This window comes from Canis lupus, chromosome 11, assembly GCF_003254725.2.
Source record: "Canis lupus dingo isolate Sandy chromosome 11, ASM325472v2, whole genome shotgun sequence".
NCBI classification, from domain to species: Eukaryota; Metazoa; Chordata; class Mammalia; order Carnivora; family Canidae; genus Canis; species Canis lupus.
The window spans coordinates 64,476,020-64,495,983 of record NC_064253.1 but is presented as its reverse complement, the minus strand read 5'-3'; the positions used below and the strand labels follow the sequence as shown (position 1 = coordinate 64,495,983).

At 45.2% G+C, this 19,964-nt stretch overlaps 1 protein-coding gene across 9 annotated transcripts in view; it reads right to left on the bottom strand.

Annotated features, from left to right (window-relative positions):
• The window catches only part of PALM2AKAP2 (PALM2 and AKAP2 fusion), a 460,195-nt gene that overhangs the window by 194,310 nt on the left and 245,921 nt on the right, over positions 1–19,964 (bottom strand). For 6 of the 9 annotated variants that reach the window (XM_049116365.1, XM_025432731.3, XM_025432733.3 and 3 more), the window contains 3 exons: positions 13,248–13,362; positions 12,176–12,197; positions 6,339–6,440 (listed from right to left, as the gene is read on the bottom strand). In XM_049116365.1, coding sequence (XP_048972322.1) covers positions 6,339–6,440; positions 12,176–12,197; positions 13,248–13,362 — 239 coding nt within the window. The remainder of the gene's footprint in view (positions 1–6,338; positions 6,441–12,175; positions 12,198–13,247; positions 13,363–19,964) is intronic. The other 3 variants (XM_049116367.1, XM_025432732.3, XM_025432736.3) reach the window with 1 other exon arrangement.

The window sequence follows — 19,964 nt, the reverse complement described above, 5'->3', positions numbered from 1 at the left end:
TTAGAAAAAAACAGCAATGATACTATTCCATCTGCTTGGGTAACAAGATACAGTCTGTTCACAGTTAACACTTAACTAAAAAGATTATGAAGCCAGATCCAGTGCTTGATTTTCCTCAAGTCCAGTTTGAAAGTTTCACTTATTGAGCACAAAGATCTTGAGTTTCCTTCAGTGACACAGTGAGAGGCCAACTGATATTTGTCATGGACGTACATGGACTCACACAAGGATGGTGACGTCAGGAGAAATATTTGTCTTGGTTATTTCCTGATTTCCCACAAAAATGTGTCACCAGAGAAACAGAATAGGCATTTAAAATTTTGCATGGATTCCAAAGCCTGTTTTATAAATATTACACTTACATTTTTTTTTAAAAAAGCACAGTTTGGGTTAAAATATTATGTCCTATCACTATTAAAACACTCATGGGACATACTGACAAATAAGGATGATACTAATGATTGCCAGTTATAGGTACAATACCTAATTATCCCCCCCACATCCAGTAATATGTGAACAACATGACACATTGATCTGTAATCAATACAGAATATGGAACGAAACACCCCTGATTTTTATATCCATAGGTGATTGGATAAAAATTATTAACATGGGAATCTTTAGAGATGTCTTTCCTCTTCTGCCCACCAATGAGAACCTGTCACTGTTGGTCCAATTTTCCTCTCTTCACCATCCTAATCCCCAACCCTCATTTTGTCTTTGCCTGTTCCTGGAATCAGACACTAAACAGAAAGGAGGATGAGGAGAAGCTCTGTGCTGGAAGAGCTGAGTAGATGCACATAAGAAAGAGCTGAGAAACAAGGAGTTCGGTAGGAGATAGCATAAAAGTTACGTGGGATGTGGATGGAGAGGGGACATTTTTGTGGCAGTGGAAAGGATATGGGGAGTAAAGCAAAGGAAACGTGAGAAGTGCTTCCGGGTAGGGATATGAATTAGCGTCCTTTTAACATCCTTCAGGAAAACTAGGCAAATCCTCTAAGGTTTTATTTTCTTGCTTTTGTTTTTGCACGTGATTTTCAACCATATTTTGTTAAATGTGACATGGCTCCGGGATTGAACCACATGTGGCATGGTTTCATTAGGGTTACATATTAATAGTCATATTTACATGTTGTACACTGTTCTTTCAATATTTCTAGAATATGGGAGTAGAACATCTTAAGACATTTTGCCAATAAAATAAACCTGAATATGTTATGCCATAAAATACAACATCCATCCATATTTTTTTTTCCCTGATAAAACAAGGCTTCAAAGGAAACAGATTTTTAGCAGATTTCGTCAGGGTCTGGCCTCACATGCTTTATCTGCATCCATTGTCCCCGGTAGGAAGGAGTTCTTAGGTGAACACTTTGAGAAGCTCTTGCTTAACACAAAGGCAATATTTAGACTTCATGGATACACGTATGAGAATGTTATCAGACATTCAGAAAACCACACAGGAGGCGTGAACATTTATCTTAAGTGTGTTGTTTACGAATAAGCATTTTTATTTTGCTCCAGTTCTCAGCTAATGATATTTCAAATGTGAACCAGGGTGGATATGAACCAGTAGGAAAATGAGACTTACATTTTAAAATCAATCTTTTATTTTTGATGCATGCACACAATTTAAAAAATTCTCCTGCTTTTTTACTGCTGCCAAGTAGTGTTTACCAAAAGCCTCTCACTTACATCATGCTCTCATGTCTAACCACAAAATTACTCCCTAGTCTTGCCTTCTCTTCCCTCAAGCTTTCCCTAGCCACATAGGGTATACTACAGTCTGTGCAGTGGTGAGCAGCCCATGCTCAGCTTATTGAAAAAAATTAAAAAGTGGTGCTGCTGAGGGGAGGGGGTTTTCTGGGGAGCCCCTGGATGAGATTTTGAAAGAGATCCACGGACATCCAGGAAAGTATGTGAAGAAAAGCTCTCTGAAATTTCCTCCATTGAGGAAGGTCCTGGAGGCAGAGAAAAAAGACAGGAGATAGTCTGCTGGAAGTCCCAATGATAGGATAACCAAAATCTAGAAGTCTGTTTTTACAAAATGATATATTTAATTACTGATTTCCCAACATGACATACTGAGGACAATAAAGGTGGAATGTGTAAAGTATTTTTGCTGTTCTTTCCAAGAACTTAGCCAGGGGAATAGATGTTCATTAGTTAATGAAGAAAAAGAACCAAAGTGGTGAGTTTCTGCAAAGGGATACAAATGAATGATGCAACTGGTGGTTGGTTGGGTGTTGGGCCTCTGTGTTTGGTTTACTAGGTTCTTGCTCCCCCACAGCCCTCTGGTTGATAAAGAGAACTTTAAAGAAATAGAGGCAGTCTAATGAGGATGGATAATTCTAGGCTCTAGGTTCCGAAAACAGCCAGGGATGGATTAAAGCGGAGGCCTCTGGGAAAGATACTTGCCTACAAACCAGAGTGAGGGCAGGATATGAAGCTACTGTGGTCTGGCACATTGCAGAGCCCAGAGACATGGGCCTGAGAAGCACAGAATGCTTGACTCTGTGTAAGTAGCTTGACATCTTGGCTGGCTACGTTTTAAAGTTCATTTTCAAAGAGCAGAGACCACCAAGAAACAGGAAGGATTCATCAGGCAAGAGGTGTGCAGATGAACTCCATTTTCTTTTTGTTCAAGTTCTTTAGACAATTTAGGCAATGCCAGAGATACAGCACAGCTGGATCATCACAAAGTCCCTTATATTCCTATAGACAAGACAGAAACATGTGCCTTGGGTGTCAACACAATTGCTAGAACTTGTTACTCATTTAATGATCATGTCCCATAGGTGCCTATTGGGTTCTCAAGGGCCAGGAGACCCCAACGTTGTGTCACAGGCCTCTAACTTTGGCCCCAACTGTGCAATGTTTTCATCAACAAAATGATGAAAAATAATGGAAGCTTGCTTTTCAGATCTGAGATGATACTAAAATGAGACGAAAAGTGAGGCTGGGGTGCTATAATCAATAGCTATAAAAACCCCAATAATAGAGAAGAGAGTTTTCTACTTTCAAAACTATGAAACCCTTTATTCAGATGGAAATCTGATGCAGAAATACAATATAAACCTGAGGACAGAGGAGCTGTTGTGTCTGAAATGGGAGCGAATACCTGAGCCCTGAGTACCAAATCCTCGTACATCATTTCCTTCCCCACCTTTCACGGATGTTCCTCAGAGACCATGTGGGGCCCCTGACACTTTAAAGGGACAATCTATCAAGAAGAAATTGAACAGTCACATCAAATCTACAAAGGGAGAAAGGTGCATAGCTCAGTCTTACTTTGGCCTTTTGAGATTAAGAAATAAAGAATTTTGTAGGTTCTCTGAGCAGGTGTAGCAGTTTGTGCACAATTAGGGAGAAAAGACTATATGTTTCAATGGAAATGATTCCAGAAAAATGACTACCCTGAATCAAGGGAATGAGGCTGAGCAGTGACATATGCCAAATGACTCTGAGGCTTTACTTTAGAACCTGAAGCTGAAAGACCATGGTACCAGCAAAGTGAGTCACACAGTCTGTAGATTCTCGCTCTGCTCTGGGGAGAGATCAGCCCACCCCAGAGTGAGTGGAGCAGCTCTGAGCATCGTACTTCAGGAAGACAAGAGACAAAATGAATGCCCCTTCAGTTGGGAGAGGCAAGGATGGCAGGACAGTATCTCAAAGCAATCTCATTATTTTGAGACAGCTGAAGAGACTGGGGCTCTGGGTATTAAGGGGAAGTAGAGTGGGGATCTGGGAAAGACCAGAAATGATAGTCATTTTTAAATAGTTAAGGGGAAATCAACTTAGGTTTGTTCCAAGTGGCACCCAAGGGCAGGATAAGGACTGATGGGTGGAAGATGGAGGCAGACAAATGATGGTAACTCCATCAAATGAAGACCTTCTCAACAGTCAGTACCAGTTAGACAGAGTGAGCCTCCTGGAGGGGCACTAACCACCAATCATAGACGTATGTGACTGTGGCCTGAGGACCACTTTGCAGGTCTGCTAAAGCCTGGCCTCATGTTCAATTGAAATAGATGGCTCTTAATTCTAAAAGCAATGATGCTAAATAAATCCCCATTCATATAGAATCCTAAACCTCCCAAACTCCAAATAACCAGAATATTTGTCATAATACTGAGTAATGACAAGTGACATATATTAAAAGGGCCCCAAAGAGCACCTGGGGGGCTCAGTCAGTTGAATATCCAACTCTTGATTTTGGCTCAGGTCATGATCTCAGGACCTTGGAATAGAGTCCCATGTCAGGCTCCACACTCAGCATGGAGTCTGCTTGTCCCTCTCCCTTTGCTCCCCCTCACGTTCTCTTTCTCTCAAATAAATAAAATCTTAAAAACATAAAGATTAAAAAATTAAAAAGCAAAATGGCCCAGGGATTGTGCAAATTTCCAAAAAGATGTTCATAAAGCAAGATGGATCAAGTCCAGGAGAAAGAATTCTAGTGGTGCATGCCATTATCTGGTATGCTATCCAAGCTCTGTGTAGCCACTGTTGGCCATAACTGATAATGAATGTGGACACCATCTCAAAAATAGTCTAGACAAAGGAGTTAACCATAGCTAGTGCGATTCCATCTACAATCCTGTGTGTACTTATTTCCACGGTTAGATACATCTATGCAAATTAGTTCTTCCGTAATAAACAGAAGTACACATAAACTCATTTTTGAAGACTCTGATCACACGATACTTGTTTTGAAAATGCATTTGCCATTGGATCATTATGTTTCTGCAGCACTTTCAACTGTGAAGGATGCTAGGTGGTGACAGTGCATGTATACCCACACACCCAGCACTACAATCGCATTAATATTTTCCTCTTGCACATTACGCTCTTTGACTATCAATGCTGTTCAGATCCTTTTTTATGGCCCTTAAAAATTAGTTGTCACCCTATCCCTCCCTTCTCCCTGAGCCGATCCATTAGTGGATCACATCACAAGTCCTGTGAGGTCCAGGATCATGTGGTGGAAAGGGGCTAGGAAGCTCTTTGCCCATACTTACTGGGAACTAGCAGCACCCAAGTCTCTAATGACAAGCAGAAGGTGTGACTGTTGAACAGTTATTACCCTAGCTGCTCTCAGAAGTGCTCTTTGGAGCATGTGAGAACTCTCGGCTTAAGCCACTGCCAGTTTCCTCAGCAACACAGCTGCAGGCTGCAAGAACTGATTTCTCAGTCCAGGGACACATGAACTTGGCCAGAGTTTGACCAGACACCATTTAAGGTCCTACCAAATTCTAGAACTCTGTGAGCCAGTATATAAAAGTAATATGCTAAGATGTTTACGGAGACACCCAGTAGATATTTAATCAGTGCACATGACACTTAGATCAGCACTTCTCGCCATTTTATGGTATGTTTTACATTAAAAGAAGAAGGAACTATTTGCTTCACAAAATATTGAGTTTGGCCTATATAAATGATTTCTTCTGCCTTAAGGATCCATAGATTATTTTGTTCTATGAAAAGTGTCACAGTGTGATTTATCTTAGACATAAACTTACCTAGATTATGTAAAACATACTCTGATGTGCCTATTTGAGTTCCCCTACATTGTCACTAACTGTGCAACCTTGGTGATTCTTTTTTTTTTTTTTTATTTGACCCCCTGGCCCTCAGTGCATTTCTGTATAGAGTAAAAAGATTAGTTTAGAGATTGATTTTTCATGTCCATCCAGTTCTGATTTCTGAGGCACATTCATACTGAACAGAGCAAAGCATACCTCCCTCTATACTTTATACTCATAAATGTATTGTTTTTTTAAATCCACCATTGTGAAAAACATTAGCAAGAAACATATGTTCTTTAAACTGCTACTTTCCCTCCAACTATACCACAGTAGCTCAGAAATAATTCCAGAAATAATGAGAAGACTTGGAAATACACATTTATAATATATAAGCAGCTCAATTCCCAAAGGATTTGGCAACATACTTGTACACTTTGAAAATAATTTCCACTCAGATCATTTGATCTTGTACATGTCCAATGTGGAAAATAAAAACCCCTGGAGGCAGAGTACAGTTTAACTTTGAGAATAAGGAGAGATATAAAGACCATAAACACGAGAGGCAGGCCCCCATCAAAGTCAGGGGAAAATGCTTTATGATTTTCTCAATATTCCTTCCTATCAGTCCTTAATTACTCATCAGGGCTTCGTGCCTGCACTATGTGGCCACTGCAAACTCTATGTCTGAGGCTGGGCTGCAGACAAGGTCCCCTATGGAAGGATATCTGGGGATCCCTTATTATTAAAGCTCAGATAAATGCAGGCCCCATGGCCAGTCCTGGCATCAAAACCAAATAGCTCCCCAGGACTTACCAGCGGCTCTGCTAGTCCCGTCCTGCCCAGGTGATGGTTCTGCTGTTCGTGAACAGAGGATTGGCAGGTCGGGGAGCTGGGAGGAAATGTAATTTACTGCATCTGGTAGCAGAGAACAGGGAATACAATTAGGCACAGTGTCGGGAGGCCCAATGGGTTCACTGCCGAAACAGCAGCTTGTCTGCCCTACATAATGGACCGCGGAGGCGGCCACTGAACAAGAGGATCAAGGCGAACAAAGACCAGCATTTGCCCAGTGACTGGTATTCAGCAGAGTAGCTGAGGTAGGAGGGATCCTGGCCAGAGAGCTCAAGCCCCAGGACTGCTCTATGTATTGAAAGATTCATCAGAAAGCTCTAGATCCTAAGAGTACAATGAATTCAGGGGGCAAGAGGATGGGCTAATGAGAGCCATTATCAAGTTGGTGGGATTGACCATACATGAGACATCAGATTAGACATATGCCTTCAACAGTACTGAAAAATAGACTTGGGGATCATTCCCTGAATTGGAAATGTAGCTTCAGGTACCTGATTCATTCAGAAGACCTATTTTATAGCCATTAAGAAAAAAAAAAAAAAAGCAACTTCCCAAAACTCTAGAATTTATCCCTCAATTTTAATATTTCAGGTTGGTGGGTCAGCCAGAAAATCCTGAGATTCCAAAAAGCAACAGCCCTTGAATTCACCATTAGCCCAGTTGTAGGAGATGCAGCTGAGCAAAACAGGAAGACCAGCTCCCCTTGGGAGAAAAGCCTGACAAGCCATCAGGGAGATGAGATCCTGCCACACATTGACCTCAGCAGGCATGTCAAACTGTCAGAGGAGAGGAGGAAACCACTGGGGTGAGACAGGAGAAGAATCTGTGTATCCCCCAGAGAGAAGTGGGAAAGCTAAGGCAAGAACATTCTAGAAAACTATGTGATGTGATTCCTTCCTTGTGTCACGACCATGCCCCAGGATCCTGGAATGCCAATGGCTTACATCTAGCTGCTTACTGCACATTTCCACTGAATCTTTCCTAGTCACCTCACACTCAACATGTTCCAAAAGAAACTCTCATCTTTGCTCATCTGCTGCCTCTCTTCTACTCCATATTGCAGCTCACTGGCATCACAATTCACCCAGGATCCCGGATGGCACCCTGAACACCCTCCCTCAATGCCCAGCCAGCCCCTAGCCTCCACCTCCTCCACATCCCTTACATCTGTCCCATCCCCTGTATCTCCACTGATACTGCCTTAGTCCTGTCAGGTGTCTTTTCTCTTTTTTAAATTTTGGGCTGGAGAGGACCCAGACACTAGATTAGGGTGAGGATTAGGATTAGTTCAGTCCTGCACCAACTAGATCATTTGCTGACTCACATGTAAATGTCAACAATCCAGAATGTGCTGATATTGGGCCATTATGTTTTTAGGAACACACTCTGTGGTGGGGGAAGGGTGGAGTTTCACTAAGGGAATGGATTTTTCCATATCAACCATTTGAGGAGAAGGAACAGGAAATCAGGAGGAGGTAGGCAGGCCTTTGGCAACAGCGAGGTTCAAGTGACCATCTCTCTTTGGGGCCTTATGTGTGCTGGAGGGTGGGCCCTGGGTCAGGCAGACATAGTTGAGAGTCTTCCCCTGCAAGGAAGGAAACTGGGCCTTTGAGATGATGGGGGAGGGGCCTGGGAGACAGCCATGAGGTGGCCTGTAGGGACACCCTGAAGATGGGCCTGGCTTGAGTCAAGGGTTCCAAGTGTGACTAATGTAGATTATTCTCTATTACTCCTGAATTAAGGTTACTCTCATTGTATGAAGCTGTGAGAAGAGTCCAGGCCCCAAACCCACACAATGCAGGATGAGAGGAGAGCAGAGGCTGGAGGTAAGCTGCTCCTGAGGGTGTAGGGGTGGCCAGCTGACAGTGGCCCAGGGGAAGATCTGAGCGGCAGTGTGGGGCCAGGGGGACAGTGTAGGGGACAAGAGATGACCAGAGCAGATTTGCAGAGCTTTTGAGTTTTCCCTGAGGATTTCTAGAAATCTGTGGAATGAGATGTTGATAAATCTGATTTTCTGCATTCAAGTGAGATGAAGGTTCAAGCCATTTAGGACCAGTTGAGGACTACCAGACTGGTCACAGGTGTGTCTATACATTCTATGCTAAATATAGAGTTTCTGGGAGTTTTAGCAGCTGGAAACAAAAGGCACTTGCAGGCAGGGGCATCCGCATCAGAGAGGGCCCAGGATTACAGGGCTTCCCTCTCAACCTCCCCCAGAAGGCAGCTCCGGGCCCAGTGTGAGTGGAGGTGGAGTCACCTTTCCCCAGGTGTTCACTGGCTATGAGGTTCACATGAGGACCACAGCTCTTGGACAGCTGGGGCCACACTCTCCTGCTGAGATGGGGGAGCAGCGAGGAGTGGGGCTTGAGAAGGAGAACTGGGCAGCCAGCCCCCGCAGTAGGGCGCAAAGTAGTAAACCCAAAGGTAGGCAGCCGGGAGGTGGCCAATAGACCAACACCGGGAATCATTAACGGGGTCTCCGAGGCCTCTGTGGGAAAAATCTCTTCACGTGGCCTCAGTCAGTAAACTGCCTCTTCCTGCCAAAGTTAGGGTAGCCTATGGTCAGAGAAGGTCGAGAATGGTCTTTACCAGGGTAGAATTGTAAGGTGAGCGCTCCTTGTTAGTCCAGCCCTGCTGAAATGTTTACCGCAGCTCTGACGAACATGAAGGCCAGGGCCAGAGAAAACCAATGAACACTCTCCTGGAAACATGACTTATGAGAACAACTGAGAACACGTTGAGATTTCCCAGCAATGGGTGTGAAGGTGTTGATGTGGGGATGGCTTCCGGCCACCACGGACCGGGACGGGATGGAAAGCTAAGAAGATCAAGATTGAACAGCAAGGGCGGAATCATGCCCAGGACAACATTTTCCTTTGTCAGTTCTGGCCGATGGTTTCACCCAGCATCTCGGCGGGTACAGAAGAGTTAGCACAAGATATAGACTACATGAAAGTTATCGTTACGCTAGACCGTATGCCTATTTACGGCAGTAAAAACAACCCACCCAACTGCTGAAGACTGTCCTATTAACAAGCATGTATGTGGGGTGAGGAGGAAGGAGGAAGTGATGGGGTCGGAATGCATATGGCCAGGGAATTCTACTCAAGATTGGAATACATGGCTCGTGATGGCCAAGACTACCTTGCTATCCAAGGCCATTGGTGACTTAGCAGTGCTGTACCTTTATTAACTCAGACACGCATTGGGTGACATGCACAGGGACCCGAAGTGGGGTCACCGGCAGCCATCCCCCTTGCACCTCATTAACTAGGGATGTTTTTGTTGGTTATCTGCAGCATCTTGTACAGTCAGATAATCCTAGCTGGCCTTAGATTCCGTAATCAGCATTTCAGAAGTAGGGTATTCTTCTTAAGGCATTATTATCCGATAATAATTTGGGGTTAATTGTTAGGAACAACAGGTGGTTGTTTCTGGGAGGGTCTCGGCAACTTTAAAATCAAGGAGCCTTTGAAACCAAAGAATGTGAAGCTAATCAGGGACATCTTGGGTGGCTCAGTGGTTGAGCATCTGCCTTTGGCTCTGGGCGTGATCCTAGAGTCCTAGGATCGAGTCCCACATTGGGCTTCCTGCATGGAGCTTGCTTCTCCCTCTGCCTGTGTTTCTGCCTCTCTCTGTGTCTCTCATGAATAAATAAATGAAAGGAAAGAAAGGAAAGAAAGGAAAGAAAGGAAAGAAAGAAAGAAAGGAAAGAAAGAAAGGAAAGAAAGAAAGAAAGAAAGAAAGAAAGAAAGAAAGAAAGAAAGAAAGAAAGAAAGAAAGAAAGAAAGAAAGAAACTAACCGGACATTCCAGAGTCCCGCAGCTGGGCCTGCTTCAGTTTTTATTCTCAGACCACAGCGTGAACTAAACAATGACAGCATTCTTGGAAGGATCTTTGCCCAGAATGATGCCCAGAATTAGTTATAACCAGAGATGGCAGGAATCATAATCCAAGGTGACAGGTAAGACCACAGAAATCATTCCCTGGCCATTTCTTAGAATCCCTAAGATGTTTGCATCCATGAGCTTGAGGTCACCTCTGTCAAAAAGCGACGGAGGACAGAGTCATCAGGGCAATTTTCCCTGTAGGCTCTTTTTTGTCATAATCGTTTCTTCCCAATTCTGTGAACTGTCTAGGTGAAGGGATGCAAATCAAGGGAAGTGATGGAGGAAGAAATGAAAGACGTTCAGGTTGAAAACGAAAGACACAGTGGCAAGGGGTTATTATGTGGCTTCAGTGTTGCTTGTTAACAAATCATAGGCTCTGTGGGTCTCCACGCCCTTCCCTAATTGTAGAGAAAACTCTAGGAAAGATCCTGGTTTGAGAAATGGGAGGGAAAAAATAAGTAAAAGCATGAAAAGTGAATGTGCACCCTTCCAGGACGTAGGTGTCTGTGGGTGTCCCATTGCCCTATTCCAGCCTGACACTGCGTTATTGCTGATTACGTACACCACCTCGGGCTTTCCTAGCACTAGGGAAGCCTACTATGCTTCCCATGCTGCCACCCCTTCCTCCCCCAAAGCGGCAGAGCCACCTCCTCAGTCCATGCTCTAACCCCAAAGCACAGAACAAGAGCCCTAATTTGACCAGACCCTAGAGAAGGCTCTAGAATGTCAAAGGTCCTCCCCGTGGAGTCCCTGCTGGCTTGGCCCTGATCTGTCCCTGCTCACATGTGCTGGGAACGTGAAGTTTACTTTACTACCTCCCCAAAGATCACTCAGGGATCAAAAATCCAGATTCCTTGCCTATTATTTACTGGAAACCATCCCCCCTCATCAAATAAAATAATACAGTACTTTTTTGTGTGTTTTTTTGGGGGATAAGTCAGAATTATCCTTAGTGCAAATATCTTTGCTAAGCCGTGAAAATACATTACCCATCTCTGCATTTTGAAATCTTTTCCCTTATATTTGCAAATGACATTGGGAGAAGGCTGATGCCCACTTTTATTCTGGCTCCTGGTCGTCGTCATAGTTTAGAGGGTGACCTTATAGGAACCAGGTGAGCGTCTGATCCTACTTGTCAAAGTCCTGGCCTTTGAGAGCACGTCTCATTGAGGGCCGTGGTGAAAGTGGGACTGGAGTGGTTTTCATGAATTTGTAGCTTAAGTTAGGGGAGCCAGGTGAGCGATGAGAAGCACATAACCCCAAGTTCCTCCCCACACCCACAGGTAAGGAGAGTGGAGGGCAGGGCCAAGGAAGGGAAGAGAGCAGAAGCAAGACCCGCTCCTGCCAGGATGGGGTCAGGAAGCCAGGGCCCTGCTCCCACCCTTCATGTACTCAAGACCAACTCCGCCATACAGGGAGGGCACGTCTGCCCAGCTTCGTTCCCCGGGAGGGCTGGGGAAATGGCAGTTTTCTGGTTCAGAGTTCTAACACGGGCTTTAGGGACATTTCCTCCACACCAGATGTAGCCTTTTGATGTGTGTTCTGACCTGGAGTCCTAGCCACACATGGGCTCATTCTTGCCAGGGACCTGGTCCTGATCGATCGTTAGCACTCTTTGCTGAGCAGCTTTCAAGAAAGGTCCAAGCAATGAACCTTGAGGACTAGATGGGAAGGGGAGGAGCCAGGCCAACCGTATAAGACTAGAAGCAGTAAGTCGAGAAACCATCCTAGAAGAGAGGCAGACAAGCCTTGGGACGTGCACCTCGCACAGACTCTGGTTCCTTCCCCCTGATGACCTTACACACCAACACATCACATCTCCTGGTGAGTCTGTGTTCGTGAGACCCGCTAAGCTGACCCGGATTAAGATTCCTCTACAGAATGGGGGCAGAGAGCACTTACACTTACCTCCATCCGCATTGGAGAAGCTCTGTGGAAACAAAAGCAGGGCAGAGCGTCACTACACACGTGAGGAGACAAGCCCTCCTCCATCTAACCCATCTCTCTCCCCCAGGGCCAGAATTTGACTGTGGTGGGGAAACCCACTGCTCTCTTTTCTTCTGGGAAATTTGTCTGGGATCCTGCAATTTAAGGGAAAGTTTTATCATTCCCACCTCTACTGAATTTCTCCCAGGAGGGATTTATGTCGATTATCCGGCAAATACCCTTGCTTGTGTTGGGAGAAGTGATATCAGAAAATTCCATCTTAAAATTAATTTTACTAGATTGTTTCTTTGGCCTGCATACCTGGGCCGTTATACAATGGAAGGAAGGGGGGCACCTGGGTGGCTCAGTGGTTGGGCATCTGCCTTCAGCTCAGGTCATGATCTTGGGGTCCTGGGATCGAGTCTCACGTCAAGCTCCCTCTGGGAAGCCTGCTTCTCCCTCTGCCTGTGTCTCTGCCTCCCTCTGTGTGTCTCTCATGAATAAACAAAATCTTTAATAAACATAATATAAAATGGACGGAAGTTCCTGAGATATTCAGAGACTACTGGCTTGATGGGTTCTGTCCTCTGTGCTAAGCGGCACCATCTGTTTTTATCATGTTTACACTCTGTGTATTTGAAATTCATATCCATTTGATAGGGTTTTGCCTCTGGCCTTTTTATAAAGGAAAGGCTTAAAGCCACAAGGAGCAGATCTAATCTGCTTAATATGAATTGGCTTTAGAATTCTGAAGTCCAAGGGGAGATGACTTTTCAGGAATCAGGCATATAAAGGGTTTGGACAAAAGGGAGGGGCATTGATTTAAAGGCTCTCCTCTGTGCTTCCCCGCAGACCAGGTGGTCCCCCACCTGCCTACAGGCCACTCTCGGTGTCAGAGACGACCCTGCTTCTAACACATCGGTACCCCATTTCACAGAGTGGGGTGCTCAGACTTCTCATCAATACTAACTGGCCTTGTCTCCATTGGCATCAATTCGCTAGTGCCTACTCCCCCGTGGATATAGTTTGGAGAAATCGCATTTGTTTTCTTTACCTTCTGAAGGTCCTTAAAGGATTTTTCTGTCTCCTTTAGTTTCTCTAGGATGATTTGCTCTTTGGCAGATATCTGAGACTCTTCACTTTCTAGCGCTTGTATTTCCTGCTCCAGCCTGGAAAACACACAAACAGAGAACAGGGTCCTTTATTGTCCTGCCGTCCCTGGGCCGGAGAGCAGCTCCTTCCTGTGGGGTGACTTCCTGGCAGTCTCCGTCTTACATGATGGGGAGGTGCCAGGCCAGGGTTTCACATCACAGAGCATCCTGAGTTTTCAGCTTTGCCACTAAGCAGACAGTGATCAAAGGAAAATAACCCAGAGCTACTGCCACCAGTTCAGTGCTGCCACTTTGCAACATGCTTTGGTGTCTCCCCTTGAACTCGATTTTCCAAAGGAAAATAGCTTCCTATTCTCTTCGCTATTTCAGAATAGCAGTTCTTCTAAGGGGTGAAGAACTAGCCTTACTCAGAGAAAATATGTTGCCACAGGCTAGTGGCCAATACCCTTGAGAGCCTGATGTCATCTCCCTCAGTGGCCCATCCTCTACCGCCCAAAAGAAGGGAGGAAGGGGGGGGGGGACTGATAGAATTAGAACTTTCTCAGTTTTCACAGTCATCCTATGTCTTCCCTGAAAGGGAAATTTTGGTACTGCCAGGAGACCCTGGGAATATTCCAGAACACTTATAACCTGAGAGAAGTCTCAGTAGCTTATTCTTTCAATGAAATGATAGTATGAACTATTAATTTTTATTGAGCACTAAATCTGTGCCAACAACGGAGCTAAGAATTCACATCGTGTATTTTATTTAACATTCCCAATGACCTTTTGGTAGGGAATCCCCATTTTCTGGATGAGACCAGAAAGGCTTGGCTAAGTTAAGGGGCTAGTTGATTGCTACAAAGCCTTGAACCAAGGACTCAAGCCAGAAGTCTAGGACTCCTGACCATGGTGTGTAACTCTTATCATATGGGTTCTATAGTATCTCGAATATTTCCTGCCTTGCTAAACATTGCATATGCTGGCATTCTAAGGTGGCACTGTCATGCAGCAATGTCCTTAGGGTTATGAAGGGGTGGATATTCCCCTGCCTAAAGAATTATTTGGCCTAGGGGCACTGGGTGGCTCAGTCAGTTAAGCATCTGCCTTCGGCTGAGGTCATGATCTCAGAGTTTGGGGATCAAGCCCAACGTCAGGCTCTCTGCTCAAAGGAGGGCCTGCTTCTCCCTCTCCCTCTGCCTGTCGCTCCCTCTGCTGGTGCTCTCTCTGTGTATCAAATAAATAAATGAAAAATTTTTAAAAAGAACTATTTAGCCTGAATGTATTTGTTTGCTCATTCAATTTTGCTTTTGGTTTCTTTCCCCTCTGTCAAACTGGAAGCTTTGCTGCAGAGTCTGTGCCCATTGTGCCCCCTTTCCATCCTCTAACCTGCTGGTGGGAGCTGGCTAACCAAGTCTATTCAACTAAGACCCAAGATAAAGAGTCCAGTTGAGATCCTCAGAGGGGTAAGGGACACCAAGCTACAGGCATGGGTTTATTTAGAGACGCACTGTGCGCCTCAGAGGTTTCCTTCCTGGACATAAGAAAAATGGCCTCTGGATGGATGAGACTTTGCAGCAATTTGGGTTGTGAAGACAAATTATGGACAATCATCTTCCCTCCAAATGAACACAAATATATTTACTCTATCACTCACAGTAAAAGTGGAAGTCCTTATAATGACTTAGATGGCCCTATGGTAGCTAGCCTCCCAGTACCTACATGGCCTCCACTCTTGACAACAAAAGCTACTCCTCATTTGCTCATTTGTGCTCCATGTTTTCCCCTCCTCTGAGAAACCCATCTCAAAACCCTAACCATTCTTGAAGTCTCAGCTCAGACACCAGCCACCCCATGAGGCTTTCCCAGATCACCACCAGGCAGGAAATAACACTGCCCTCCTCTGAACATTTATTAGCACATTATTTTGGTTTATCAGTGGTCTCATCAAGTCTACTATAGGTTAGAGCAGTGGTTCTCAACTGCAGTGATTTGTCCCCCAGGAGATATTTGGCAATGTCTGCAGATAATCTGGTGGTCTCATAACTCAAGGAGAGTGGAGGTGGTACTACTGGCATCTATTGGGTAGTGGTCAGCGATGCTGCTGAACATCCACAATGCCCAGGACAGCCCCCACCACAAGGAATGATCTGGCCCCAAATATCAATAGTGCTGAAGTCTGCAACCCTAAACCCCATATCATAGCACATATAAATCATTCATTTCCCCTACTAGATGATAAATTCATCATGGGGTGGGAAGGCACAAGTGCTCAATATACGTATGGTGAAAGAATCAAAGAAACTAAACCAAGTTGCAAAAAGATGTGGCTCAGGCGAATGAGACCTTCAGGATTTCTGAGGCCAGGCTGAGTTCTGCAGCAGGCCTGGATGTGAGAGGCTGTGTGCAGGCTGAGATGCAAGCAGAAGCTACAGGAAAGGGAGCCAAGTGACATAGATATGTAAACAGAAAGATATAAAACACCTTTGCTGTTCCATATGTGCAGTAAATGGAACCTACCTACCTCTGTGTAAATTATTCTGGGGGAAATCAAGGAAAGGGATATGAATGTGGAATGGGAACAATACACATGGGGCAGTCCAATGATCCAGAAACTGAACTAGTTCAGTGGTTAGAGGAGCACAGGAGGAGGCTTCCTGGGAAGATTGGGTGAGAGTACTTGCCAGGTGGGTTCTGAGAAGAATGAATCTCAGAGGACAGAGTTGCTCAGCAAACATGGAGGATGTGGGTCTGTTACTCTCAAACATATTCCCTCCTTCCCCTCTTCACCTTCATGCGACCCATTGATGTTGGTCTTGGCCACATGATTTGCTGTGGTCTCATGGTGGGTACTCCCCTGCCCCTGGACTATGGGCTCAGCCATGTCACCTGCTTTAGCCAACAAGATGTTAGCAGACACAACACAGGAGAGGCTTGGAATGTGCTTGCCCAGTTGGGTCTGTTCTTGCGTGCCTTGGCAGCACCAAGAGAAGAGCTTCTCTGTTCAATGGCTATCCCTTCAGCCTTGGCCCCAGAAAAAAACACATGGGGAGTAGACTAGAGCCCAACCCAAAGTCATAAGCCTTGCCCAGTGGGACCTATACATGAAATTAGAGTTGCTTAGCGGAGCCCAGCCTAGATCAGCAAATACCCAGCAGAGTCGTGGAAGTGTGAGCAATAATAAGTGACAATCGTTTCAAACCACTGAGTTTGAGAGTAATCACATAGTTCTATTATGGCAATAGCCAATTCATTCAGCTCAAATATTTATATATCATATGGATATATATTATATACATATGTATTACATGATAAATACATGGGAATATACACATATACCCTAATAAAACATATCTCAATACATATAAATTTGTAATATGTGTGTATGTGTGTATCCCAATAATGCCTGAAGCTATAGGATTAGAAAAAGTACAGTCTACCCCTGCCCCCCTTCCCTAATCCTCAGAAAAATCTGGAGGGATACAGGGCCCTCCCTCATGAGGACTAAGATTGAGAAGATAGGAAAACATCAGTGGTAGTTGCCTCTGTGTAATGGATGTTGGGTAATTTTAATTTTGTTCTTCATAATTTTCAGTATTTTCCCGATTTTTAAGAAATTCAAAAAAATAATAAAAATAAAAATAAAAAATAAAAAATAAAAATAAAAATAAAAAAAAAGAAATTCACAGGCACCTGGGTGGCACAGTGGTTGAGCATCTACCTTCGGCTCAGGGCGTGATTCCAGGATCCTGAGATCGAGTCCCACATCAGGCTCCCCACAGGGAGCCTGCTTCTGTCTCTGCCTATGTCTGCCTCTCTCGGTGTTTCTCGTGAATAAATAAATAAAATCTAAAAAATTCATGTATTCTTTGTCTAACCAGAATAAAACCAATAAATGGCTTTTAAAATAATCCCCCCCACCCCAACCTAGTGCTGAGAAAGCAGCATTTCACAGGCTTGGCATGGGAAAGGAGCCAGCTTCTCCTGTGTCCCTAAAGGGTTAAATAGGCACACTCCAACTGTCGATTTACATTCAACTCAACCAACATTTATGGGGCTTGTGAGGCTGGACTCAGAGCTAGGCACTGCAGGAGATTCTATGATAAACAAAACCAAGTTAAGAACGGCTGACTGATAAAGGGGGGGGGGGTGGAGGCTGACTCTAAGTAGTTCATGTCTCCCAGTGAGGCAGCCCCAGTGGTTAAGAACTCTCTGTGGACTGATGCCCATTGGCTGGCCAACTATCTCCACAGCCTGCCCCTGGCCCTATGGGTTTCAGGGCTCTCAGCTATATAGTTCAAGCACTAAAGATTTGGGTCATGATACTGTGTAACTGAGACATGGGAGAAAGAGAGAGAGAGAGAGGGCAACAAAACTAAACTTTTTGCAATAACAACAAATGAGTTTCACTCAAAGGGGATGAATGCAGGAAAGTGACAGTTTATGTAAGTCGAGGTAGGTCAGATCGGAGCAGATTTCTCTACAAATGCACACATGGGCTGGGGCCAGGTCTTAGGGTGCTGAACGGCCCCCAGGCCACTATGGTTCTGTGGAAAACCTAAGTCCTGGGGCTGGGGAGCGTCCCTAGAAATGGGGACTTTTATGGGGTTAATAAGAGTCATCTCGGCCAGGCTGGAGATGTCACTGTTTTGTAGTTTCATGACTGAAATCTAATGCAGTCTTCCCTGGAGGCGCCAAGCAGACATTGCAGAGCTAAAAATAAAGAATGGGCAGGAAGTGTAATTTATACGCAAGGTTAATCGAGGCTCTTTTAGGCTGGGACAGGTGCACACAACAGCCCCTGACCGGCTTGCTCGGTTTCTTCCGAGCAAAAAGCAAACTGTAATAGGCGGTAAGCAGAGGTGACACCCTGCAGCTGTGCTGGCTTAATTTCCTGGCAATATAGTTGCCATCATGGCCAGATGGTCTAGAAAAATCTACCTAACCCCAATGGACCTCCCTCGCAGGAAAATATGAACGACCCATGGCTCTGCAAAGCCTATCGATCACTATCATTTCAAAATCCATTTATGCATTCATCCATCCACCTTTCCGCACACGCCTTCATTCTATCAGGCACTGCGCTGACCCATTGGGGCCAGAGTGCAAAGTCAGCACAGTGTCCACTCCTGAGAGCTCTTGGCCAAGTGACCAAACCAGCCTGGTAAACACATACTTTACAATACAACTCACAAAGCATCTGGACTGTCAGCTCCAGATTTGTATGACTTTAAGCCCCCGCTGAGGTCACAGCTGACCTCTCACAGGTGGTGAGAAAAACCTAACTGAGAAGGTGATATGTGAGCTGGGCCTTGAATGATGCATTCACCAGGTAGAAAAGAGGAGAAAACGAGCCAGGCCAAGGCAGCACAGGCCATGGCCCGGAATATCGCATGTCCTTGCTCTCACCCAGGGGCATGTGGCCTTGTGTGGCCTTTTCGGGTATGGCAAGCTCTACTCTCCAGTGGACACGGCTCAGCACGATGGCCCCAGAGAGGTCCCCAGCATTGCTATCCCTCATCCCTGTGGCTCACTCCCTGCTTGTGTTTTGCTGTGCCTTGTCTGGCCCAGAGATAAACACCTGGCCTGAGGGGCTCTGCAGAGAACCTACCTTCCGTCCTCTGCAGTGGGAGAAAGCAAGGCTCAAACAAACTGCAGAGGCTGCCTGAGAGGGAGCCTGGGCCATTGGTTCTCTAGCTGCTGTTTCCCATGACCCTCTGCTTCGCCTTGAACCCTCTTACTTAAGGAGCCAATAAATGTCTCCTTTGTGCAGGCGCCTCTCGGTTGAATCTAACAGACTACAGACTAATACGAACTGGGTCTCCAGGAGTCGGACTGCTTCGAGAGGGCTTTGCCTGTAAACCGAGGCGTGCTTTGTTTTTCTTTCTCCATCACTGGGGTGGTAATAATTAGAATACCAGTAATTCCAATATTGTTTTTGTTATGTATATTTTGCTTATATTCAACAACAATGGTAAGGATTAGGGGTTTTGACTGCTTACCGTGTGCCAGACACTCTTTCCAAGTGTTTTGCAAGCATTACGATACTTAGGCTTCCCGATAGCCTAAGAAATAGGAATTCCTTAATTCCACTCTGCAGATGAAGGAAATGAGGTACAGAAAGGTCACTGACTTGCCCAGGGTCAAAAAAGATAACATGGGGCCAGGATCTGGACCCCGGTGGTCTGGCTGGAGAACTGGCCTTCTTTGCCACTGCTTTCGACTGACTACCTCCCTATGACCACTTCCCTTTTATGCCCTCATTTCCTGAAGAATGCATAATGCAACATAATGTATTTTTCATGCCCACAGAAGGTCAGGGCTAGGAGTGGAAGCTAATCTAATTGCTTCTCAGAAACATGAAGCCCCTGAGTTGTACTCTCCTCAACAGTCATCCTACCTCGGTCTGAAATCCTCCATGCACGGAGAGCTCACCACCTCTAAAGGCAGCCCATTCCCTCTTCCAGCAGTGCTGACCTTTGGATCAGATTGGTTAGATTTAGGCGACATCCATTTCCCTGTAGCTTTCTCTGTCTGAGCTCTCTCATTTGGAAGTGTAGACGTCAAGTTCAGCAAACACCATGACTCGTAGGGGCTCCATTCTGAGAAATGGAAGGACCAAGGCAAATGGAACTTGCCACCCAGTGGGGGGGGGCGGGCAGTGATGATTTGAATTGGGG